The 24,895-nt window shown below is 41.1% G+C and overlaps 2 protein-coding genes across 2 annotated transcripts; one reads left to right on the top strand and one right to left on the bottom strand.

Annotated features, from left to right (window-relative positions):
• Window positions 1-7,412: 7,412 nt before the first annotated feature.
• wuho (tRNA (guanine-N(7)-)-methyltransferase non-catalytic subunit wuho) lies at window positions 7,413-8,601 on the bottom strand. The gene has a single exon (XM_089234148.1). It carries the CDS (start codon window positions 8,584-8,586, stop codon window positions 7,429-7,431), a length of 1,158 nt encoding a protein of 385 aa, XP_089090274.1. The 5' UTR covers window positions 8,587-8,601; the 3' UTR covers window positions 7,413-7,428.
• Window positions 8,602-19,909: 11,308 nt separating this feature from the next.
• Window positions 19,910-22,023, top strand: LOC149083657 (uncharacterized). Its single transcript, XM_089234147.1, has one exon. It carries the CDS (start codon window positions 20,059-20,061, stop codon window positions 20,392-20,394), a length of 336 nt encoding a protein of 111 aa, XP_089090273.1. The 5' UTR covers window positions 19,910-20,058; the 3' UTR covers window positions 20,395-22,023.
• Window positions 22,024-24,895: the final 2,872 nt, after the last annotated feature.

Below are 24,895 nucleotides of genomic sequence, written 5' to 3'. Positions count from 1 at the left end.
TATGAATAGATTTCTCTCTATGACAAATTTATGAATCAAAACCTTTTTCCGAGAATGAGAAATATCTTCTTTTTTCGTTGTTGTCAATAATGTTATTCTAATGTGTTTTTATCTTGTCTTCAAGATGTGGTGCTTTCTGTTTGTCGATGATGTATATTGACCTTCCCCCCCGCTTGTGTGTATGGGGAGGGGGTTATTTACATAGTTTCTCTCTGTGTCGCCGAGTATAACAGGGAAGCCGAATTCTGGGCTTCTAGGAATTTAAAAAAAATTTCAAAAAATATATAATTAATTATCGATCGAAATTAGAGTTGGATGATGATGCAAACTTGTATACATTTAAATAAAAAAAAGAGACAAAAAAAGTTCTTTGATGTCTGAAGAAGAAAATTCCGTAATTTGTTTTTTTTCCGTCTTTGTCACACCGAAAAGAAAAATTAGTTTTCAGTTGATGTTTAGTATTTTTCTCAGTATATGAAAATAAAAAAAAATCATCCAAAAAAAGAGCGTTGACGAGTCTCTTGATTTATTCATGTGCGCACCATTATTGCAACCTCTCCTTGGGATTGCATTCCCGGTTCGAAATATATTTAGTTAAAGCAAACAACAAGTTTTTATTCACTTCAATTGCTTTATTTTGTTAAGTATTTTAAGACATTTTAAACTTTCAGTTATTTTCGACTTAAATTATTTCATTGAGATCTCCGTTCAAAGACATAGTTCAGTCAAACTGATGTTTTCTCACCCGTGATAGTCCATTACCAGCTGAGAACCCAGAAGCTCTAAGGTCAGGTTGTAAACACGGCACAAATTCAATCAAGGTGAATTAACGAACCAAGTAACAGAATCCCGTAGTTCTGGTCCATTGGCAGTTGGCGTCCACTAGAAGATCTCCAAATGATCTATGACCAGCATGATGATCAAACCACACAGATGTCGGAAGGTGGAGAAGAACTGGGCGTCACCATCAGCAGTCAATAGACAGGATACCCTGAAAAATCTTAGGGTTTCGCCATTCAGAAACCCATCACAAGCGGCAGTCGTCCGTCAGAACTGAACTGCAAAACTTAAGTTAAACTCTATAGAAAAATTGAAATGCATCAAAAGCATTTCAACCAGACCAGCCGGGAACAATAGCATTGGTTATTAGTTCACAACATTTTTTTAGAAGTTAGCTTAACGACCTAAGCCGAGAACAATAAAACTACCTAAGCGGTAGAGTAAGTAGTAGTTGAAACAGTTGAAGTAGTTGGGGAAATGCGCTCGTGACAGCATACGACTGGTATTTAAGGAGGAAATTCCCGGCCGCATGTGTCAGACAAGCTAATCAGCTTTGAGATCAAATAATTTACATATAGAAACAAGTTTTCGGGGAAAAACAACCCTTTTGGGATGGCTACACTGAAAATGTAAATATTGAAGGCCAATCTGTGGAGATCAGCAGCATGCGCTCCCACGGATCAGTCCCAGAGGGGACAATAAAGGTAAGATGAAAAAATAAATAGCAATAAAATTAACTAAATAAGGAAATCTATGGATACGTTACATTATAAGCATACATTGTAGGATGATGAACACTGAAGGACTGGACACAAATCCCGCCTCACATCTCAGAGAGATATCGAAGCAGTCTTAAAGGATTGGTGCATCCAGGAATTTCTATTAAAAAACAAAGTAGCATAGCCACCTCAGATGAAGGCGGGAAAAAAAATATCTGAAATCATGTGAATGGTAAAATATAAACAAATTACGCCGAAGAGAGATCATAATTATAAATATGATTATGAGGTGATGATATATATGGTCATCAATCCTATAAGAATCTAGTAATCGTCAATTAATCGAATGATCATTGATAATCTTGGTGGGTGTGGTAGCCCAGGTTGATAAGATACTCGCCTAAAGTACCAAAAGATGTTTAGAGATGTCGCGAGTTCGATACCCGGTTCGTCCTTATCAGAAACTTTCCTGACACAGGAGTACAACAGGAATGGTGACTTGGCCACAGAAAAAGATTGCTACCGCAGGGAATCCTACACAGAGGGGTTAGCGCACCAACCTCTCTCAGTGGATATGAAAAAAAGAAGTTGCTCTTCGGAATCGTCAATAAATTGTAGGTCCCAGTCTAATTAGCACTCGTGTGCAGAAAATGACTGTGGTGTGGCGAAAAGGATCAAATGATAATCTTGGTGCATTAAATTTCAAATCACAGTCCTCATTGTTATCGTTCAGCTTCCACGTATCAGTTTGATTGTCATCATCGGGTCTTCATGTCTACTGAATAATGATGAGTCATGACGGTACAAATATTCGATGATTTCACTTCACTTCTGAAATATAGATGGCAGTACTGAAAAATCAGACACAACACTAGATATGCACTCAGACAGTTAAGTACACTTACACGCAACTCGCACTCAACTTCCGTCACAACTCGCTATAGTAATAAATTGCACGTGGCCATAGACCTGTTGTGTTTAATTTGGAAGAAAATACTCGTGGGTCCTTGCCTATGATCACATCCATGAAATGGTCACTGCCGTAATGACCAATCATTTATTGAAGATCCCATCTTCTTGGCCCCCATTTATACTCCTTCACCTGACTGCCCTTCTCTCATGAGGACACTACATGGAATCAGTGACTCTTCTGTCTTGGCCGCAAGTTGTACTACCTCACATGACTGCTGCACCCGTTGAGGGCGTATACCTTCGATCGGTGTCTCCTCTTAGTCTGTGTATTCCCCCTAGTCTAGTAATGCAGCTGATGCAGGCTTACCTTCAGGAGCCTGATAAGACTTGTCCAGTGGCAGAAGTTCAAGGACTGCCTAGGGTCCTTATCTTCCAGGCTAAGGTATGAGACTCTGGCATCTTACCAAAGTGGAACTGGGCTGTCTTTGGACACTGTATTGCAGAGCGTCAGAGGGATCCACCGAAGCACCACAATTACAGGCACAGTGAGTTGAGCGCTTAAACCTAAGTAGACTGGAAATGGGCTGCGTGCTCTGCGACCAATAGGCTATTATCTCTCCTCAGGGCCAGACATGATTTTGCCACCGGACCCGTCACTACATTTTGTAGGTGTCTTTTGCCACATTGAAATCCCAACTAGATTGAGATTTCCATGATATAATCATCATGGAAAGTCGTCAATCTAAAATATAAACAAACTACACCAATGATCAATCGATTGTAGGATGTTAATGAGTTTCATTTTCGATAAAATCAAAGTGATGGTACCCAAATGGTTTTTTTATGGTCATCTTTTTCCAGCCACCTCGTAGGGCATTTTGTCCATTGCTGTCTTTGTGAATTAATTGTCTCTGTAAATTTTGAACAGGGGATATACACTGAAGAATGATTGTTCTTTAACCCATTTGCATCCAGAAACGGAATAGCAAGTGAAATTTCAAGTGTCCCATTACTATCAAGGGCAAGTAATCAGTAAAAAATTTCACATGATACGCATGCCTATCAGTTGCTACAACAGTAGAGTTTTGTAATCTCTATATCCTGAAGCGGATTTTAGTCAGTTGAAGGGCGGGAAACATTGGGCACAGTTAATTAGAAAAAAAGACTAAAGTTTGGGTTTCTCTGGGCCCTTCAAAAGCCAGGGTCTCGAGAGCGTGTCCGGTGCCCCCACCATTAAATTTGCCTCTATGGAGTTTTTTTTTCATTCCAGAGAAGATAACATTGTCAGGAGTCTGTCCAGACATTTTTCATAGTGTCCCGTTTTTGTGAAAAAGTAATTTTGTGGGAAGTGAAACTATTCAGTTAATTTTGTAGAAAATAAATTACATTTGAAATGAATGATTTCATTAATTTGTATTTTATTTTTATGAAGGGTCCGTTTTCGAGATTTGGAATTCCGTGAAGGCATCCCCCCCCCCCCCCCCCCCCCCGCTTATCTTGAGGCAAGCGCCTTCTTCAACCTTTGACACAGCGCGGGAAAAATTTTACGTTATTGAGTACCTATACTATTACTACTTAACCAACTGGCACATTCCGGAGAGAGAGAGAGAAAGAATGTGTGTTCTGAGTGTATTCTTGGCCTTAACATATTTATATTGTTGAGTTGCGTTTGCTTTGTGTTCATGCTGTCATCTGGTTTCCATTTTCTGAAGTAAAGATGGAAATGCTTGAATTTTCATGTTTTGTCAGTATCATGTAGTAGGCCTGCCTGCTCTCTGCTATGAGAATTTTCCAAGCCTTTTATGCTTAACACACCTATACTACAAATGATGTTACCAAAGAGCTCGGTGAGCCACAATTCGAAAAATCCCTGCCTTAAGGCATCAGATGGAGTCTTCGAAAAAAATATATAAATAAAATCAAAATACTTGAGGCATATACACTGCAAAATCTCCCAAACTGGTCATCCTCGTGGGGGAAATGCTTAAACTCACTTGCGACGACGTACTTCATATCACAGTTGCGTGAGCAGATTTCAGCCAACATGCGTCAAATTAAGAGTACACAGTGAAGCTTTGAAGTAAAAGTATCTTGGTTTATGAGTGTCTTTCAAGAGTGAAAATTTTAATGAAATGAACAAGCAATATCCCACAATAAGCATTTATAGTGGGACATATATAGCCCACATCACCTGTGGGCTACATGAGTTCTGCCTCCCTTCTAGTATAATTTACTTTACCACTCTTTTGGTCACTTCCATGATCACACAATCTTCAAGTCACTCTTTTAGCCACTCACATGATTGCGCACTGTTTTAGTCACTCACATGCTTGTACATGCTCTAGGTTGCACACTGACATAGTTCCTAGCTTTATAGGTCACGCTTTTGATCACTTACACATGCTCTACGCCATTTTTTTATCATTTACATGCTCTGGGTCACTGACCTAGTTCCTTCACTCTGTAGGTCACTCTTTTAGTCATTCACTTACTCTCAAACTCTTCTGATCACTCACTGATCTAATCCCATATTGTCTGAGTGAAGGTAGATTTATTTAGGTAATACAAATTTTGCCGCCCTTCTTTTATTCGTCCATAGGCGGAGATAGACTTAGAAGTCCGGGGGGGGGGGCACGATGATGTCAATTAACATATACATATATATTAGATCAGTCGACCCCCCTCTTTGATGATGCTACCCCCTCCCCTTTGTATCTCCACCCATGCATTAGTCTAATTTTCTGTAAGGTCATCTTAACGCTAAAATGACCGCATATTATTTCCCGTAGGCTTACTCTAAGACCACCAATTTTCTCATTTAGAAATGAAAAACAAATACATACAGGAAATTAAAAATCGATAAATCTTGTGAGTGGTCTTTTAAGTGTTAACTGGTTACATGACTAGGCCAGTGGTTCTCAAGCGGTGTGCCCAGGCACACATTTAAGGTTTGGCCACCTGTGGAAAAAAACACTGATTTTTCCTCATTTCTCCCATTCTAGTACGATTTTTTTGACTAATCTCTCCTCAAATTCACCACCCTGTGCTACAGTCTTTCCTCTCCCCAAGTCTCTCTTATAGCATGCAAATCCGAGCCGATCTTCCCGTTAAAAAGTCTCGCCACAGAGAGCAACAGGCCTACAACAATACAATAATTCAATCCTTACACTTCACTCATAGTTAGAAATATTGATGGCAGATGGAAGCACTACACACAACAAGCATGACACAGAAGCAAACTTCACACCCAGTTCACTACACATACACACGCATTCCAACATGTACAATTCATTAGAAATTCTGCAAAGGAATATGGACGAGGTGCATGTCTTGTTTAGTAGTTGTAGTCATTCACATGCTTGCACAGGGCCTTCTTAACACATGGGACCCCCACCCGGGACCTGAAATGCGTAAGGGGCTTCATGATAATGAGATTTGATGCCACAATCTTTCAAAGAAAGCACAGAAATTTAAAAACACATACTGTATATACTCGTGTATAAGCGGAACCCCCCCCCCCCCACTTCAGGACCACCAAAACCGCAATAAATTGAAAACCTGTGTATAAGCTGACCCCAAAAAATCTGTGCATTTCAGAGAAAAAAAAATTCTTATATTTTCATACAAAATGAATAGCTTGCGGAGATTTACATTAAAAAATGATTCAAACTTTTTAATCCGTTTCTTCTGAGTCTCCAAGCTCATCGTAATTCATCAGATCATCATAGGGGGTGCAGCATCTTCGTTTTTATCTTCATCTGGGCTGTCATCATCATTGTCACTTTCAAAGAGGATATCATCTTCAATTTTGTCCATCACATTGCTAATACAACACGTTTTGAAGGATCCGATAATTTCGGTGAAAACAGAATTCCACGCCTCATGTACCCATTGGCACACTAGGCCAAATGTCAGGTTTCTTCAAGGCACTTTTTGTGGTTTTTTTTTATCATCGGAACTCATCCATTTGATCCACAAATTCCTCAAATAGTCTTTGAGAGGCTTGTTGATGCTCACATCTAAAGGCTGTACGATCGACGTTAGCCCACCTGGTATCAAAGCCAATGATGTTTTCAATTTCTTTGCCTCGGCTTTGACATTATCAGTTCTGTGGGGTTTGAACATATCCCGTACCAATAATGCTGGTTTCTCGAACACTGCTACAACAATGACTACCGATTGCGCGGGAATCGATACTTTCTCATGAAAAACTGACCTGAGTATAAGCCGACACCCCCACCCCTACTTCAGGAACAAATTTTTACACAAAAAAACTTGGCTTATACATGAGTATATATGGTACTTTCAGCTAATCGGGGGCCCACTGTGATTTTAAGACAGCCCTGCATGTAGACTGTTTTGGTCAGACATGTGCTTGTACACAATATAGTATTCTTGTACTCTATAGGTCACTCTTTTGCTCACTCACTAACCTATTCAAGTCTACTCGCTGTTGTGTGAGCAGCGGCGGATTTTTATTGAGAGTTAAACAAATTCTGCCACCGTTCTCACATTTTACTAATCTCCTTGGCCACTCATTCCTCAAATCTGCCAAACTGGGCAAGCCCCAGCTCTCTAAGCGCCCCCCCCCCTCCCAGTAAATACGCCACCAACAGCTTTGTCAGGGGCACCATAGGTGGAAAAAATTTCCCTTCCCGAAGCTCTCTTCTATTGTTTCAATAGCAATGGCGTCTTAACACATGGGCCTACCCAGGCACGGCCTGGAGGCCTCACGAAAATGAGAACTAATTGAACATTTCAAGAATTTTCTAGGTAGGACATCCGAAAAATCATTTGGCATGGAGGCCCACGGTGCTCTTGAGACCGCTCTGAATCACGATCTGTACTGTTACTCCATCTGGGCTTCTCTTCCCCCTCCATCTATTTTAATAATACCACAAGGTCTTACAGTCTTCACATTATCGAGTCCAAATTTTAAAAATGCTCACTACCAGAATAATGTTACGACCAAAATCGAAATAACGCTACCGCAAACACAAAAAAAATCTATCAAAATTTATTTCTCTTTCTTTCGTTTCTTACACTGCATCTTTTCTTTGATCTCGCTATCTTCATCCCACGTCGCATGCTGTTTATATAAACTCGACATTTCAATATCAAAAGGACACTGAGGAAACGATACGAAATTCTTACAAAGTTCCAAAGCCATCGAGCCAGCATCTGATCCCGATAAATCCAGTTCTTCAAATGTCACATTGCCCCGATCGCCACAGGGTCGAAACACTCTAACGAAATCACATTCCGAGGACACGATCACCCACAATCTACCACTGCCATCGAAACGAGCATCTAACGGAGCGTTATCAAAGTTCAAGCACTGCACAAAGCGAAAACTCGAACCATCAATAACACTGTATACAAGTACCTCGTGTTTCGGATGCACCAACACAGCTATAACACCATGTTTATCGGAATATTTTATAGACCTAGTAGCAACGTTGGAGTTCTCATCACCATCAAGGCGGTGGCTACCAATCGCTGCGCCAGCTTTATAGTCCCACAGGGTCAGGGAGCCATCACCCGAACCGGACACAATCACGCCGTCACCAACGAGACACATTGCGGACACGAATTCCTCGTGTCCCAAGCAGTAGACATGGATGTTATAGCAATTGGGATAATTCGAGACACGTATCTTCCCTTCTCTGTCACACGTGAGCAAATACTTATCATCCGGACTCAGGCACATGTCGAGGATGATACTTATGTGGCCGAGGATGAGCCTACCAGTCTCTGTGGGTTCATCCACGGCGAAGGTGTGGACATCGCCACCGCGATCAGCGGCCACGATCTCCGAACCGCTGTTCGAGAAGATTATCTTGTAAGCTTTCCTAGCCATCGGTCTGGAAGACAAGGGTTTGAATTCATGTCCTCCTTCTCCATCAGTCTTTCCTCCTCCTCGTCCTCCCCACAGGTAGAGATTTTTATCGCAATCGGCGGCAGCGATATATCTGCCACAGCTCGATATACCGGCACAGAGTAGTATTGGAACAGCATCAACGGATTTACCTTGTTTCTCCACCGGAAACTCGTCCTTGCAACTCAAGAGAACTGGCTTTGGACGATTTGAAGGGAACAAGATTATCTTCTCGCCGCTCACGGCTCCTAAACCCCCATCATCCACGTTTGAGTTTACAAACAAAAACGGCGCCATCGTCCATGCTTTTTTTCCTTCGGATTCTGACTGGATTACGCAAGAACATGGGTTATAGGGTCATTTCCTGCTCGATGAGGAAAATTTGAAAATAATACTGACCATAAGACCCGCTTAGAATGACAGAGTTTTATTTAATTAATTTTCATAACTTTAAAAATGTCTTTTTCATGAAGATAATTTTCAAGAATTTGTTATTTTCTTCAAATTCACTTGTATAATATGGGCCATTGCATATTTCTCTGCTTTTTCAGCCATTTTTTTTAATCAAAATAAAAATGGCCCGTTTTTCCTCGAGGAAGTGCAATTGAATTCCTTATATTTTGTGAAATCATTGCTGTGGATTATTTTTATTTCTTGCAATTAAGCCGGATTTTCCTAGGAATAGGTGTTTTGCGCCGCGTGAACCGAACAGTATAATTTCGCGTCGGCACCAACGTGTTACATAATTACGCTACGCGTTTGTGTTTTCCTAGCGTGTGCGCATCAGATCAGGGCGGCTATATTATAGCCATATGGCCTTGGCATCAGCTACTCTGTCGTCTGCATTGCTCCGGTTTGAAGGGAAGGGAAAGAAAACACAAGAGTGAAGAGAATATCGGCAAAACCGCGGCGCACGACGCATTTGATTCCTCCAGAAGCAGTCGGCCAATCACGCCCAACGTAAAGCGCTGTCGTGAGGCGTATTGCGCTCTTTAGGAAAACAGTCACGCTGCTTTTCTTATTGGTGAATGTATGGCGTGTCGCGCTGGGCGAATCACGTTGCGCGCGGCACAGGAAACCTGCTCCTAGGAAAACCCGGCTTAAGAAACATTTTGATCATTTCAGCGATAATTAGCGCTTTGTAATGAATTTTGTATCATGAACCAGCAGAACTCGTGTTGGTGCTGCTACCTATTGAAAAATATAAAAGATGATGACGTTTTATATTGTGATTCATCACTAGATGGAAGCAGTACCATCCGAATGAAAGTTAAAAAGGCGCGAAATTTGTATATTTTTTTTTTCTAATGCATTTCAAAAGTAATAATACAGGGTGTTTCACAAAAGAATCACCCACTTTGAAATGCGTATATTACGAAAAATATTGAACACATAAACAGTTAAGATTAATTTTATATTGCATGGCTACAGGGCCGCAACTGGGTACTTTGTCACCCAGGGCAAGCCGGAATTTCGGCACCCCCCTTGCATGTAGAAGAAGCAGATAACGGGTGAATTCGGCACCCCTTCTGGTTCAGTGCCCGGGGCACCAGACCCTCCCGCTTCCCCCACTTGCGGCCTGCATGGCTAATCATTTTTTACAAACCGAAACTTTTGCGAGCATGTTTGCATCCACTTCGAGTGAATTTCTGTGACTACACGTGCGAAACTCTGTCGGATGCGCACCACATTTTCGTCTGACATGCGGGGACGGCCAGACGATTTCATTTTACACCGACAACCCATGTCTCGGAATTGTTTATACCATCGCCTAGAGTTCTTCCTATAGCCAAGAGAACTTCCTACCATCTGAGTGGTAGGTAGTTCAGCACCAGGGTATTGTCGACGAAAAGCACGATGAACAGTTCAATTCGGACTCAACTTCGCTATGCTTCACCAAACGATTTCTGTGGTGCAGTCGCCATCTTGACAAGCACTGAAGTAGCAGCCGAAGGAAGAGTTTTAGCGCTACCTGTTGGCGACTGCGTGAAACTCGAGATTTCCGTCTTTCTATCTGATACATTATCCGATCAAAACGGATAAAAAGCAGAATAATTATGTTTTTTTTTTAAAGTTTGATGATTCTTTTTGAAACACCCTGTGTTTTGGTAGTTTCAATGAAATTGAAATATGGTCTCAAGTTTAATTCTGTGAATCACAAATGGTGCAACATGGCTTGCATAAGCACAGAGGTGTACGCAGGAAGGGGGAGCTTGGGAGGTTCCCTTCATGTTCTCCCTTCCCAAACCAAAAAAGAATGTAATTTATTTTAAATATTGTAGTAAAAAAAATTTCAGAAAAAATACTTACTATTTCAATTAATTTCTGTTGATTTAACCCTAACACTACTCCTGTATATCTGTGCAACTGGTCCCAACAATTCATTAGCACATTCCCTGAGGACCCTGGGATAGATATCATCTGGTCCTGGTGCTTTGTTTGCACATACATTTCTTAGAAGATTTAGAACCTCCACGACTTGAATATCGTTGAGGGTTTTATTACCCCATGCAACACCCGTATATCAAATATCATTATCTCCATTAAAAACCGACGCGAAAGAGTCATTGAAAGCACTACACATGACTACATTGCTCTCTAACCTAGAGCCTCCTATCAAGAGGGGGCCAACTGTCCCCTTACATCCATTATTGACGTATCGAAAAAATGATTTTGGGTCAGAGTCAATGTTATCTGCCAACCTAGATTCAACTTCCTTTTTACTATCCCTTATCGCTTTCTTCAACAGTCTTCTTTTATCAGTAAACAATGATAGGTCACCTCGTCCACTTTTATACTCTCTGAATGCTCTTTTCTTTTCAAGATTAAGGTTACGCATGCTATCCGTGAACTATAGTGGGTACGATGTACAAACACGCTTTTTTCGAACAAAGGGTATGACGTCGTGCACAACAGAGGACAGCTTCGTACTAAATTCTTTTTATTAACTTACCACACCAACTGATTCCAACCGATCTTTGAAAACTTCTGCTATCCTTTCCTCTCAAAACATCAAAGTTTTCAGTTCTCCGAAAACAAGGAACCAGTCTTTTGTTATCAACCTTACCCGAGGAAAAGTTAGTGAAATCTGACTACACGATAATCACTAGAAGAAAACTCTTCCCCCACCGAAACATGTTCAACTAGGTCCTCAGAACTAGGAAGAAGTAAATCCAAAATAGCAGTACCCCTAGAGGCTTCTGATACATGCTGATGCAAAACATTTTCGAGCACCAACTTCAGAAAGTCTCTTTCACACTGATCTATAGATGAAAGGTTCTCCCAATCAATACCTAGGTAATTGAAAACCCCTAGTATGAGAACCCTCTTACGCTTACACATGTAGGAAATTTCATCATGAAATTTGGCGATGTAGTTTGAATCCCTATTCGGTGGATTGTAACAAACCCCAACAATAAGTTTATGATGTCTTTTGTTTTCAAGCTCAACCCATATAGTTTCATTATCACTGCTCTTCACGTTACACTCTCTAGCCTTCAAACATGATTTCACGTATATCAACACTCCACCCCCTTTCCTATCAGATCTAGGTATTTCTCAAAAAAGTATCGTATCCTGAGATGTGTAAGAAAGATTCATCCCCATCGTTTGCCCAAGATTCTGTAATGGCTATAAGATCCAGGCCCTCCACAACTATCATAGTTTCTAAAAAATCTTTCTTACCATATAGTTTCCAAGCTCCTGGCATTAATTAGCACACATTTTAATTTGCCCGGTGATTTAGTGTCAATCGAGAAGCGATCCAAGTCAGAGGTGGGTAATTCCCCGTCAGTACTGTTGTGATTATCACTAACTAACCCGCATTCCCGACTACGTGGTCTGGGAGTAAAAAAACCTGATCTAAGCCTATCGTAAACATCCCAAACCCCCTCCCCATTTAGATGGATCCCATCCCAACGAAGCCACCTACCGGTAAATGCGGGAAACTCCAAGAACGTGACCCGAAGTGAGGAGCAAATGTCCTTCAGGTCTAAATAGAATACCTCCTATCGTAAACCTCCCAGACCTCCCCCCCCCCACTCCTATTTAGATGGATCCCATCCCAATGAAGCCACCTATCGGTGAATGCGGGAAGCTCGAAGAACGTGACCCGAAGTGAGGAGCAAATGCTCTTCAGGCCTAAATAGAAATACCTCCTATCGTAAACCTCCCAGACCCCCCCCCCAACTCCTATTTAGATGGATCCCATCCCAATGAAGCCACCTATCGGTAGATGCGGGAAGCTCCAAGAACGTGACCCGAAGTGAGGAGCAAATGCTCTTCAGGCCTAAATAGAATACCCGGGCAACTCCTGGGCTCGTCAATGCTAAAATAAGAGGATTTTAAGGAAGCGAGATTTCTCGTCATTGCCGTTTAAAGCGTTGAAGAAACGACTTTTTTTTATTGGACGTTTGCGTTAATTAAATTTACAGGTTGGATAGTGTTCTGCCCAGAAGGGTCCCCTCTTCTGCTCCCCGCGTCCTTTATTAATGATAGGGAAAATGATTATTTTTCTGCAGGAATGACATTTGAAGGACTTCTCAGAACAATCCACCGAAATATCTAGAATCAAGCAGAAATATGATATCGGCTTCTTCGTTGTACACGAGGCTGGAATGAAGCCGCGTGCCCTAGATAAAGGCTATAACCAATTGAGAAAGGAAAAAAAAAATAAACAAACCAATATGTGTGCGAGAAAATCTACTCAAGCAATGAAAGATGACTTTCAATGAAACGCACTCTTTTTTTTCGCTTGAAACGCAGGAATTTTTTTCGTTATCGGAGGAAATAAGCAGAGGAATCTCCTTGTCTTGATCTCCGGACGAGATATCTGGTCAATGGCTCACTCTCGCAGCCCTGGGAATGGGCAACCAACCCCTTTCAACATAGTTTCCAATCACCATCATCAATATCTTCCAACATGTGTCTACACAATCGACTTGATCTGCCCTAATATAGAGCGAGTCCTCTCGAATCTCCCCATTGCGAAACAATTTATCTGTAGCAACATGTGTTTGGCTCTTCTCTTCCCTTTTTCCCTTCTTATCTCAGTCTTTTAAAAATTTATTTTTGCCCCGACGAAATAAAAAGAAAAATGACTGTATATAAAATGTTAGAATGAAATTATAAAAACTTTTTGAGAGAACTACAAGAGGAGGGAGGAGGCCTCCCACGAAATCCTGGAACGACGCCCTAAAAACCAATCCTTTTTTGAGTCCACTGACCAAAAACTTCAAGTGTGGAATGCTTTATAATGGTTTCCTGGTAAATTTGCAGAATAAAATATTCCCAAAAAAATGAAAAGTTCGATTCCCGGGTCCCCCTCTATAGATTCAGCTCCAGCTGGCTAGAGCCCTATTATCTTGCCCCGTTCCGGGATGTGTTGTGTTCAACACCCCCCCCCCCCCCATCTATATATAGCAGAAGTCCTGCGCGAGAAGCTCGTGACGTCACTGAAGAAGGTCACCTCACCTAAGGCGACTTGATAAGGATTCAAGTCGCCCTTATTCTAGTGGCTATAACCTCACCTAAGATACGCCTTCATATACAGGGGTATATACAGGGTATGCGTATACCTTCATATACAGGGGTATATACAGGGTATGCGTATACCTTCATATACAGGGGTATATACAGGGTATGCGTATACCTTCATATACAGGGGTATATACAGGGTATGCATATACCTTCATATACAGGGGTATATACAGGGTATGCGTATACCTTCATATACAGGGGTATGCGTATATAAAGGGGCTCTAGTCTCACCTATAGCCATTGAACATACCAGGTCGACGCATGCGTGATCTCTACCCCCCTTTTTTGTAGTATATCCAATGGCTATAGGTGAGATGACCTTCATCAGTGACGTCACGAGCTTCATCACAGGGAAGTTACAAGAGGCTTGGTCAACAGTGGCAAGCATGCATTTTTTCTCGCCCCCCCCCCCGCGTAATGATGAAGGAGCCGTCGAAGTGTGAAATCTGCTTACCCCCCCCCCCACTTCTAGCTTCGGCCCTGGTTGTGCATATGCGGATGGCGTACGTACCGATAAAGTCACGTAGTGCGTTCAAAGTAATCAACGCGTTCCTTGCGTATCTCCCCCCCCCCCATATAAATCTTGTAGAAGAGTAGAAGAGCCAGAGCACAAAAGGAAATGATTGAGAGGCTTGCGTGCCAACTAGGATTTTTGTCAGGGTTTGCTGTACGAGGTTTACGTATCCTTAGATATGCGTACGAAGCTTGAATACCACCTAGAAAATCTGGAGAAGGTTAGTGTGCGTACATCCACGTAAGGCGTGTGCGTTAAAGGCTTGCGTAAAAATGAGTATTGAAGATTGCTTATATGCCTAGAAATAGGTAGAAGGTTCGAATGTATACATACCTCTGAATCTGTAGAAAAATAAAATGTGTGCGTACCTCTAGAAGTAGATAGAAAAAATAGCGTGCGTACCCCTAGAAATGCGTAGAAAATTAGAAAGTGTGTGTTCCTCTCTCTCTCTCTCTCTCTAAGATATGAATTGCAGGCTTACACGTACCCCTTGAAAATGCGTTGAGTGCTTGCATATCCCCCTAAAATCAAAGGGTGTGCGAGACCTTTTAGAAATGCGTAAAAAATTAGAATTTGTACAATTATACATTTGCTTTGGAAGCTTGCGTACCTCTTGCAAATGTGTAATGAAGCTTGCGTATTCCTGGAAGTGGGGAGAGGGGGGGTTTAGAACGCGAGCGTACCAGAGAAATTCGTAGAAGGGTAGGAAGCATGCGTCTACTACAAATGTTTAGAAAGCGCACGTACCATTCGAAATGCCTATGAGGTGTGCGTACCTCCCTAGATTATTAAACCAAACGCTCCCCCCCGTTAATATTTGGTTTAACAATCAATTTTGATTGCGTACGAAGCATGAGTATCACTGGAAATTCGAAAAGAGGTTAGAAAGTGCACGTAGCTCTACATGTGTATTGGAATCTCGCATAGCCGTCCAAAATGCGTAGCGAAGCTTGCATACGCCTAGAAACGGGTAGAATGTTAGAATGCGAAAACGTATCCACATAAATAAATACGTAGAGAAGGTTTGAAAGTGTGCATATCTCTCTAGATATGCGTTGGAAGCTTGCGGCTTCGTCACAGATGGATGGAGCCGATGCGCAACATTCAAAGCAGATTTATGCAAATCAGACTGCCAATAAATTGTACGATCATTGTTGCAAGCAAAGTAACGGATATGATATGAAAATGCAATTGGAAGATAGGATTCTTCAAAGATGTTCGAACAATGTCTTTATTAAAAACAAAAAATACCAAAAATGGACGTGATCTTCAACACGATTATTTGTTGTTATTATATAAACAGCACGTCCTCACAAAACACCCAAAAACGTCCGCAATGTTTGGGTTTCGGACCCCGAGATACGAGAGAGATAAACTAAGAAAAGATGCAGCATTCATTTCAACATATAAACTTCCGCTTCTTTTTTTCCTCTAATTCCAGAAAGTTCTCTCCAATCAACACGCGAAGAGCTTTTCTCGTTCTCAACAATCCAAATCATTTCAGCACGGGAGTAAACGCATTTGCAACAGTGAAATGCGAGCAATGTTTATGAAGTATTTAGTTTCATTTTTGAAATCTTCCGATATATATATGGGGGAGAGTGACATAGGCGGGGATAGACTTGGAAGTCTGGGGGTGGGGCAAGGTCATTATTGCTGGGGGGGGGGGGGGCACGATGATGATAATGATGATATCAATTTTCACGTATACATATACACATTAGATCAGTCGACTCCACCTTTGACGCTGGGGGGGGGGGGGGTGACAATCCCCCCCACGCCCCCCTCCCGTACCTCCGCCCATGATCCCTCTCTCATGGAGTCAAAGACAAATGATTACTGTGCAAAGGAGCTGATCATGGTAATAAGGCTAAATGATTGCTGGTGCGAGGAGGGGGGGGGGGCTATCATGTGGCAGAGAATAAACGATCGCTAGTGCAAGAGAGCAATCGGGGAACAGAGGATAAATTATCACTAGTGCAAGGGAACGATCGTGGTACCAATAATAAACTATTGTTAGTGCAAGGAGGGGAAGGGGTAGGGGGTATCATGTAGCAAAGAATAAGCACGATCGCTAGTGCAGGAGAGTGATCATGGAGCCAAAGACAAATGATCACTGTGCAGGGGGGAAATGGAGCCAGCGGGGGATGAAGCTAGGCCATCACATGGAGCCAAGGATAAACGATCGCTAGTGGAAGAGAGCCGAGCGTAAATGATTTCTAGAACAAAGGAGACTGGGAGGACAAACGTTTGAAAACTAATGATATAAATAATGCTATGCGATCGGGATGCTGGAAAAATCAGTAAACGGAACAATTTCAAGAACGATCTCAAATGATTGTATTGTCATCCTCTTAAAGGAGTGAAAGGTGGCGGCCCCATCGAGTTTGTGGGGGGGATCGTACCTTTACCATTTTTATGATCTTTTTTATTTTACTTTGAACACTGGCGGAATGCGGATATGATGATGTTTTTGGGGTCGTTGAACTTCCAGTTGCAGGATCTCTTCCTTGGACGCGCGCAGAGGTTATGGAATTGTTCCAATCTTTTCATCAATGTCATTTCGATCAAGAGCAATTGATATATGCACCAATTACAGGTTGAGTGGCGTAATCGATGGCGTCATGCGTGAATTCTTCGAAGCAATCGTAATTTTTGTGTTTCCTTAATCGATTGGTTTATGGAGCCGGATCACCTTCTAAGAGAAATCTGCCCCAAACCCAAGCGCAGTCTACCTACACTGCCCGACTAAATCCAAGGACTGATTTTCCTCATTGGCCCGGCTGACAATGTATCTAGTTGCGGCCTTCCCTGATCAAGACCCTAAAATTTAAGCAACATATATTTTTTTACGGGCCAAGTCCAAAGTCTGGGTACTCCATAAAGTAGCCTAGCCATTTCACACATTGCCCAGTCTCCAGCTGGTGACTTCACGAAAAGTCTAGACCCGGGGGCAATGGAATGGTCCAGGGAGATGGTAGAAGCTTTGGATTTAGTATAGGATCCTATGGATTATCTTGAGTTGAAGATTAAGAAGACTTTATATAATCGAATATAATTATACATTATTTTCGGAACTCGCACAAGTGGGTCACTTGAAATTATGAAATGGGTCGCCCGGTGACCTGCGCGTCATGGGTTGCCGAGGCCCGATCTAGACCGTGGTATGGTTCAAAGTCTAAACTCTAGACCAGTGATTCCCAACGTGGGCGGCGATGGAATGTTACAGGGGGGGGGGGGGGCAGCAGAAGCTACGGGTATAGCATAGGATTCTATGGGTGAGATTACGTTGGGGGGCGATGGAAGAAAAAAATTTCTGAAGAAGGGGGCGATGGGACAAAAAAGGTTGATTAACTATGCTCTAGACTTTGGATATTGAAAATGACATTTACAAAATAATAAAACGTCTTTGGCCCCGATTTCATCAACTCTCTAAATTCCCGATTGGCCTATGGCCCCTTGATGTCAGTGTTGGGCTCTGGCCAAATCGCACATTCTAACACCAATACAGTCGAATCCCGTTATAACGAACCCCAAGAGACCGGTAGTGATCACTTCGTTATAACGAAATTTCGTTACAAAGAAATTCCAGATTTTTGCATTGTTCCTATGTAAATTTACCTCGGGGGGGAGGGGGGAGATTAGAAAAGTGTTAGTCAAAATTAAATATAACGGTCCGACGCTATAACGGGATTCGACTGCAGTCGCATCCCCTTTAGCACGAATTAAGTTCGCATTTATTGTGATAGTATGTTTCGTATGAAGTCAAGTGACCAACAGTCAGTTTTTCAGTCAATATTTCAAGGTTTGCGGTCAGTAAATTTGTTTTGAACATGTGCTATCTCGTTCAAAGAATCATACGGGGCGTTCTGTTCTTAATGGACCGACAAACTCACAGGGGTTTTTAGTAGGCATCAAGTGGAACAGAAACTACAATGGAACATGTTGTCGCAAACCACGTTGAGAGGGAGAAAATCGCGAAAAACGCGTGCAGACTCCGAGTCCAGAGGAGACGAAAGCTGGATGTCAGTTGATCGCTGAATGCGTTCGTGGGTTCGCTCACCATATCTGACGTCAACAGCGTCGCGAAACGCATGTGCTGGGGGTAGGATCACGCGGTGAGGACGACGTAAATCAACGCTATTGCGGTAGTGAGCATGTGCAGCAGTTAGTAGTCTGTTTGAATGAGTATCGTGATAGCCGACTACACGAACGAGGAATACGCCGAATCTCAATCCGTGTGATTTTTTCCTATGGGATCACCTTAAATCACTCGTTTATGCGACGCCTTATGACATACCGGAGGATCTCACAACGCGGATTGTCGTCGCTGCCGCAGACATCAAAAGCATTATATATATATCTTCTTCCCCCCCCCTTCCCCCCGTGAAGACAACCATAATCTTTTTTAGGAGCAGTGTATTATATAGTATTAATTATTAGTTTTTTCTTCCGTGATATGTACATGCTTTTGTATTGGGTTTCCGTATTTTGGTTATAGTTGACATCCATATTTCTTATGGTCATAATTCTTTCATCCACCTCGTTGGGCATTTGCCTGTTGTAGCCTTCGTGTCTGTATTTTTATCAGTCCCCCCACCCCTCCTGAATGTTTTCTCCATGTCGGCACTTGATAATTTTTGTAGCACCCCACGGTCATTTTCTGCACACGAGGGCTAATTAGACCGAGACCTACAATTTATTGCCGATATGCCGAACGGTAGCATCGTTTTTTTTTTTTCTTATACTCACCGAGAAGCTGATGCGCTGAACCCTTCAGTGTGGACTCCCTGCGGGAATAATAATTTTCTGTGGCCATGTCGCCGTTTCTATCGCGTACTCCTTGTGTCAGGAAAGTTTCTGTACACGAAGGTATCGAACTCGCAACGCCTCTGAACTTCTTTCAGTATTTAAGGCGAGTATCTTATCGACCTGGGCTACCGCGCCTCTGAACAACTACATCAATTCGAGACTTTGAATCTCGGAATAACTTCCATCTAAAAAAAAATAAATAAACCAATAACCGAGAGAGAAAGAGAGAGGGGAAAATTATTATCAAGGTTTCCTTATGGGCCCTTCAAGATCATTATATAACTAATAAATGTAAATCATTTCTCCCAAAAAACCATTAAAAAAAACTTAGAAACATTCAAATACATATGCAATCCATTTTTTTTTTGTTAGAGAGGTATAGGAAGCACATTCTCAGCATTCTCCCTCTTCTTCTTCTTCCATAGAACAGATTATCATTTCTTTTTTTTCAACGAAAGATGAGAAAGAAAGAAAAAGAAAAAAAGATGTTAAAAAAGCAAAGTAAATCAAATCAATCCGAAAAATGAGCCACTCTCCACTTACACGCTCCACCACAGCGTTCCCACTGCTCATTAATCGCTCATCCGCCAGAAGCTCTGACCTTGGTTCGTCTCGTTCCTTATCGCTTTCATGGCGCCACACAGACTGGCTGCCTGCCAGCCAGCCAAGCCAGAATGGATGCGTGTGTTAACTACCACATACACGTGTGTAGGCCCCGCCCACCGACGCAATTTGACTTCATTATAAGAACGAGCTCCACAGTCAGTTCAGTTACATTATCGCTCTTTCTCTCTCTCTCTCTGCTCTCGCTCTTGAGAAACTTGTCCCGTAATCTTGCGTCTCGTTCGTTTGGAATTTTGAATCTCGAAGCGTTTCAAATACTTCAAAAAGTAGAAAGAAAAAAAATGGCTTTCATGATGCCCGTTGTCAAAAAGGATTTCAATCTGTACCCCAACAGCTGCCCGTCCAGCGGCCGTTCCAGCCGTAGCCCGAGCTGCCCGCAGTCCGGAGCTTCCAGCATGTCCGGTTCACCTAGGGGCAGCGGCCTGGCGTCGTTCATGAGTTCACCCAGGAACTCGACGTCTCCTGCATTCGTCGCGACGCCGAAGTCTTCCGGATCTCAGTCGTCTCTCAATAGGTTCCACAGCAAGCTGTTGGACAAACTGAGGAAGACCTTCAAGTCGAAAGATGACGGCGAGTCGTCCGAAGGAGCTAGCCGAGCCAGTATATCTCCTCTATGAATGATGATGTTATGTACCGTCTCACGCAGTACTTAAAAACGTGGCACGCGAGGTGTGAACATCTTGGAAGGTTCCGGCTCCGTGACCATCAAGAGAACGGAGCCCATGTGTGGCACCATGTCGTTCTAGTATTTCCCCTGGGTCGATTACCAGCCCGATGATGGTGTACTTACATTCTCTGATTTGGTGGAGGTGATCGTCCTCTTGTCACCTATGGAAGAGGGCAAAGCTTTTCAGCTTTCAAGGAGAAAAAGTTCTATTTAGTTGAAAGATAAAGATGGAGCTTCCTTTTTTTTGTTGCTGCGATGAATATGAAGAAAGTGAACTCTTTTTGTTTCATATCAGACATTTCAACAGATTCCGGTTTCCGCTAATCCATTCACAAAAAAGAACTTTCGATATGGATTTTCCTGATCAAATTTCGATCCTCAAAAAATGACAATTTTTCCTCATCAGAAAACCTGATCAACACCTACTGCTGTACAACGACTTCAACCTCATAAACAACTGCTATCCGAAACCTTCCTCGATCAACAACTCTTCATGTACAACAACTTTCCTAATCAAAGACTCCTATTATCCGTCAACTGTCCGGATCAACAACTCCCTCTATTCAACTCTTTCCTGACAGAAACTTCTGCGAAAAGACAATTTTCCCCTATCGGGAAACCTTATCAATATTCCTTGCTGTTCAACGACTTTCCTAATCAGAACTTTTCTGCTATCCGACAACTGTCCGGATCAGCAACTCCTGCAAGAAAACAAAACTCCCGCTACAAAACGACTTTCTTAATCAACAACTCTGGCTGTCTGTCAACTTTCCTGATCAACGACTCTCGCTATCCGACGCCGTCTTCAATGAACTTTTTTCCAGTTGTCCGACAGTGATTGACTTTAGTGCTATCAGACTTAGAACAATAGATTATTCTTTCGATCTTCAGACTATCAAATCCGAAAAACTTAAAATGTGAATTCATCCAACTGAATTAAAAAGAAAACAAACTGCAGCATGGGTGAGCTGTTTCATATAATTTTATATGGTCATTTCTATCTAATACGTGCATAAAAAAAAAGCTCAAAGATCCTATAGAAATTTCTGGAAATTATTTTCTAAGAAATTATTAATATATAAATTTTCATTAATTTTATTATAATGATTTCCTTTCTTCATATACATCTAGTAGCAAGTTTCATTGTCCGTCCGTGTTTTCTATGGAAATTGTCTTCATATTATCACGAAACCATTATGATAATTATAGCTTTTTTTTCTCTCAATTATTCTTCATTTGTATCAGAATGCGTCAATTACACATATCTATAGATTCATGTGAATTTGTTTCAATTTTTCAATGGTATCCGATCATAATCGAAGGAAAAATGTTAAATTATTCTACGGAAAATTTTTCATCGGAAATGTTTCCGTGAAATTTGTTTTTTTCATTTATTCGTACGCTATTCAATATTTCATTTAAAGCATATTTCCATTATAATAATCGAATATATTTATGTTGATATGTTCATTTATATGTACATGTTTCATACAAAAATAACCGATTCAAGTATGTTTTATTTTTGGAATATACGCATATCAATACTTTTGTTTATACGAATAAATTGTTTTCTTTCAGTTAATAATTTGTTTCCTCTGTGTTTATTGCGTTTCTTTCCTTTTAGCTTTTCTGACTGGAAATTAGACACTAATTTCAATAATTGCAGTATTTTGGACAGCATTTTTCATGCTCTAAATTCACTGAGATAACGATGGCAACAACGCAAATATGGATCGACTTCCTTTAAGAATCGGAAACGTTTTATCAGGAATGAAGCCTTGTAACGGAATATATTATATCATTACTTTTTCCGTCAGTGAACTCGTTAAATTATCTTAACTGTCCTAAAATATTTCTCAACCGTGTACAACCTCGTTCTACCGCCATACAGAAGCGTCTTCGGCAGACTTGTGGAGAAATTTGCTTCTTATCAAATAATAATTATTCAATTCTACGCAATTAATATTGCGTGTATTCACGCAGGTGGGGAATCAAAAGACTCGCATACTGTGAGTTAGTAGTCCTTCGATATGTTTCAGTCATTTTACTGGTCCTTGGGTCAATAATAAAGGTTTCGAAATGCTGAAATGGGGCAATTTACCACCGTGTTATTGTCCCATAAGAGTTATAATTCAGACCTGTTTTACATATTCAAATCCTACTTTTGTATATGGATTTGGGGTTTTATATAAACCAGAGGTTCTTCATCTATGGGGTCGCAGCTTATAAATACACATTTGTCGCTGGTCATCTCTGGTTTCAAGGGCGCTCTTGAGTTATCTATATATACAGTCGAATCCTGTTATAACGAACTCCAAGAGACCGGAGAAATCACTTTGTTATAACGAAACTTCGTTATAAAAGAATTCCAGATTTTTGCATTGTTCTTTTGTAAACTTATCTGGGGGATTAGAAAAGTGTTCGTTAAAACTATATTTTCGCTATAACGGTATTCGTTAAAACGGAATTCGACGCTATATATATATATATTGTATAAGTTCTATTTTTTATATATGAAAATTGAAAACAAATTTATTATGGGAACTGAAAAGAGAAAGCAAAATATATGAACATTGAAAATTTCAAAAAGAAATTAATTGAAGAATTCACAAATGAAAAATGTCAAGTATAAAGTTATATATATAACATGTCCTGACTGACTGATTCATCACCGCCGAACCGAAACCACTGAAGTTATAAATATGAAATTTGGTGAGTAGTTTTATTTGATGGCGAAAAGACTAACCAAGAAGGGGATTTTCAAAATTCGACCCCCTAAGGAGGTCATAAAGTGGTTTCAAAGGTTGCATCATGCCGAGCCGAACCCGATGAAGCTTCAAGTATGAAATTTGGTAAGTACAGTCGCTAATCCCATTATAACGAACTCCAAGAAACCGGAGAAAACACTTCGTTATAAAGGAATTTCAGATTGTTTGCATTGTTCCTATGTATACTTATTAGAGGGATTAGAAAACCGTTCGTTAAAACGAGATTTTCGCTATAACGGTATTCGTTAAAACGGGATTCGACTGTAGTTCCATTCCATGATGCAAACACTCACTCAAATGTTCTTTTTGGAAATTCCACCTCTAAAGGGGTCATAAGAAGGTTTAATAGTTGTGTATACAGAATCACGGCGAGCCGAAACCGCCTAAGCTATAAATACGAAATTCGGTCCGTTGGTCCGTATTTTTATTTTGAAATGTAGACTCACTAAGAAGGGATTTTTGAAAATTCAACCCCCTAAAGTGGGAGGGGGGGTTCGAAGGTTATATGGGAATCATCGCTGAGAAGCTATAAATATGAAATTTAGTCATTTTATGACCTAAAGACCCACAAAGGAGGGACTTTTCAAATTTCAACCTGTAAGGGTTATAAGATGGTTCAAAGGTTGTAAGAGGCAATCATGGCCGAGGAAAAACCGCTGAAACTATAAATATGAAATTTAGTCAGTGTTATATAATTTACAATGTAATACCCACTAAGAATGGATTTCTGAAAATTAAACCCCGAAGGGGGTTCAAATGTTATATGGGGGAAATTATCGTAAAGTAATTTTCAGATGACCAAATCCACGCGAGCGAAGCCGCGGGGTAACAGCTAGTAATTTCATAAAATTTTTTGGGAGAAGTCGCGGCTTCCAAAAAATTTATAACATTGTTACAGAACGCACTGGAACGAACTGCTGAAAAATATCTACACACGAAAATTCAAAATTGATGAGAATTTGAAATTAATGAAAACATTCCAGATTGAAATATGAGAGATAAATGAAAGAAATTTGATCATTTTTGTCGCACCACGGTCATTTTTTGCACACGAGCGCTAATTAGACCGGGACTTACAATTTATTACCGATTCCGAACGGTAGGCTTGTTTTTTATACTCATCGAGACGTTGGTGCGCTAACACCTCGTCTTACCGGTAAGAAGGGAGAAATCACGAAGGCCCCGCCTGAGCCAAGGCTCCGAATCAAACAGGGAGCCCCAAAAAAAGCTCTTACAAAATTGTCGAATTGTTTCCCCCTCATAAATTCAGAAATTTTCGAATTAGACCCATGGGTCGCGACAAAAAAAAAAAAAAGAGGTCAAGAACCCCAAATATCAACCCCTTGAATGCAAGAAAGCTAACAATGTGAAAAACTCTCAATATATACGTTTACGAATTGTTTTAATTCATAGGCGGAGATAGACTTGGTAGTCTAGGGGGCACGATGATGATGATGATGATGTCAATTCATATATACATATACATATTAGATCAGTCGACTCCACCTTTGACGCTGGGGGGGGGGGGCAATGCCCCCGTATCTCCGCCCCTGCTCATGATAAAAAAAAAAGTAATAGTAATTGAATTCCATGTGTCCAATATGGGAAATTTTTGAAGGTTATTTAAATCTTTTTAATACCTGTATATTTTGGAAGATATCGAGAGAACTATGAAAGAATGGA

This window comes from Pholcus phalangioides, unplaced genomic scaffold (assembly GCF_987345545.1).
Source record: "Pholcus phalangioides strain wild (caught in Gottingen) unplaced genomic scaffold, Ppha-v1.0 ptg000008l_1, whole genome shotgun sequence".
Classification (NCBI taxonomy): domain Eukaryota; kingdom Metazoa; phylum Arthropoda; class Arachnida; order Araneae; family Pholcidae; genus Pholcus; species Pholcus phalangioides.
The sequence above is the reverse complement of the archived record's forward strand: the minus strand, read 5'-3'. Positions and strand labels throughout refer to the sequence as shown.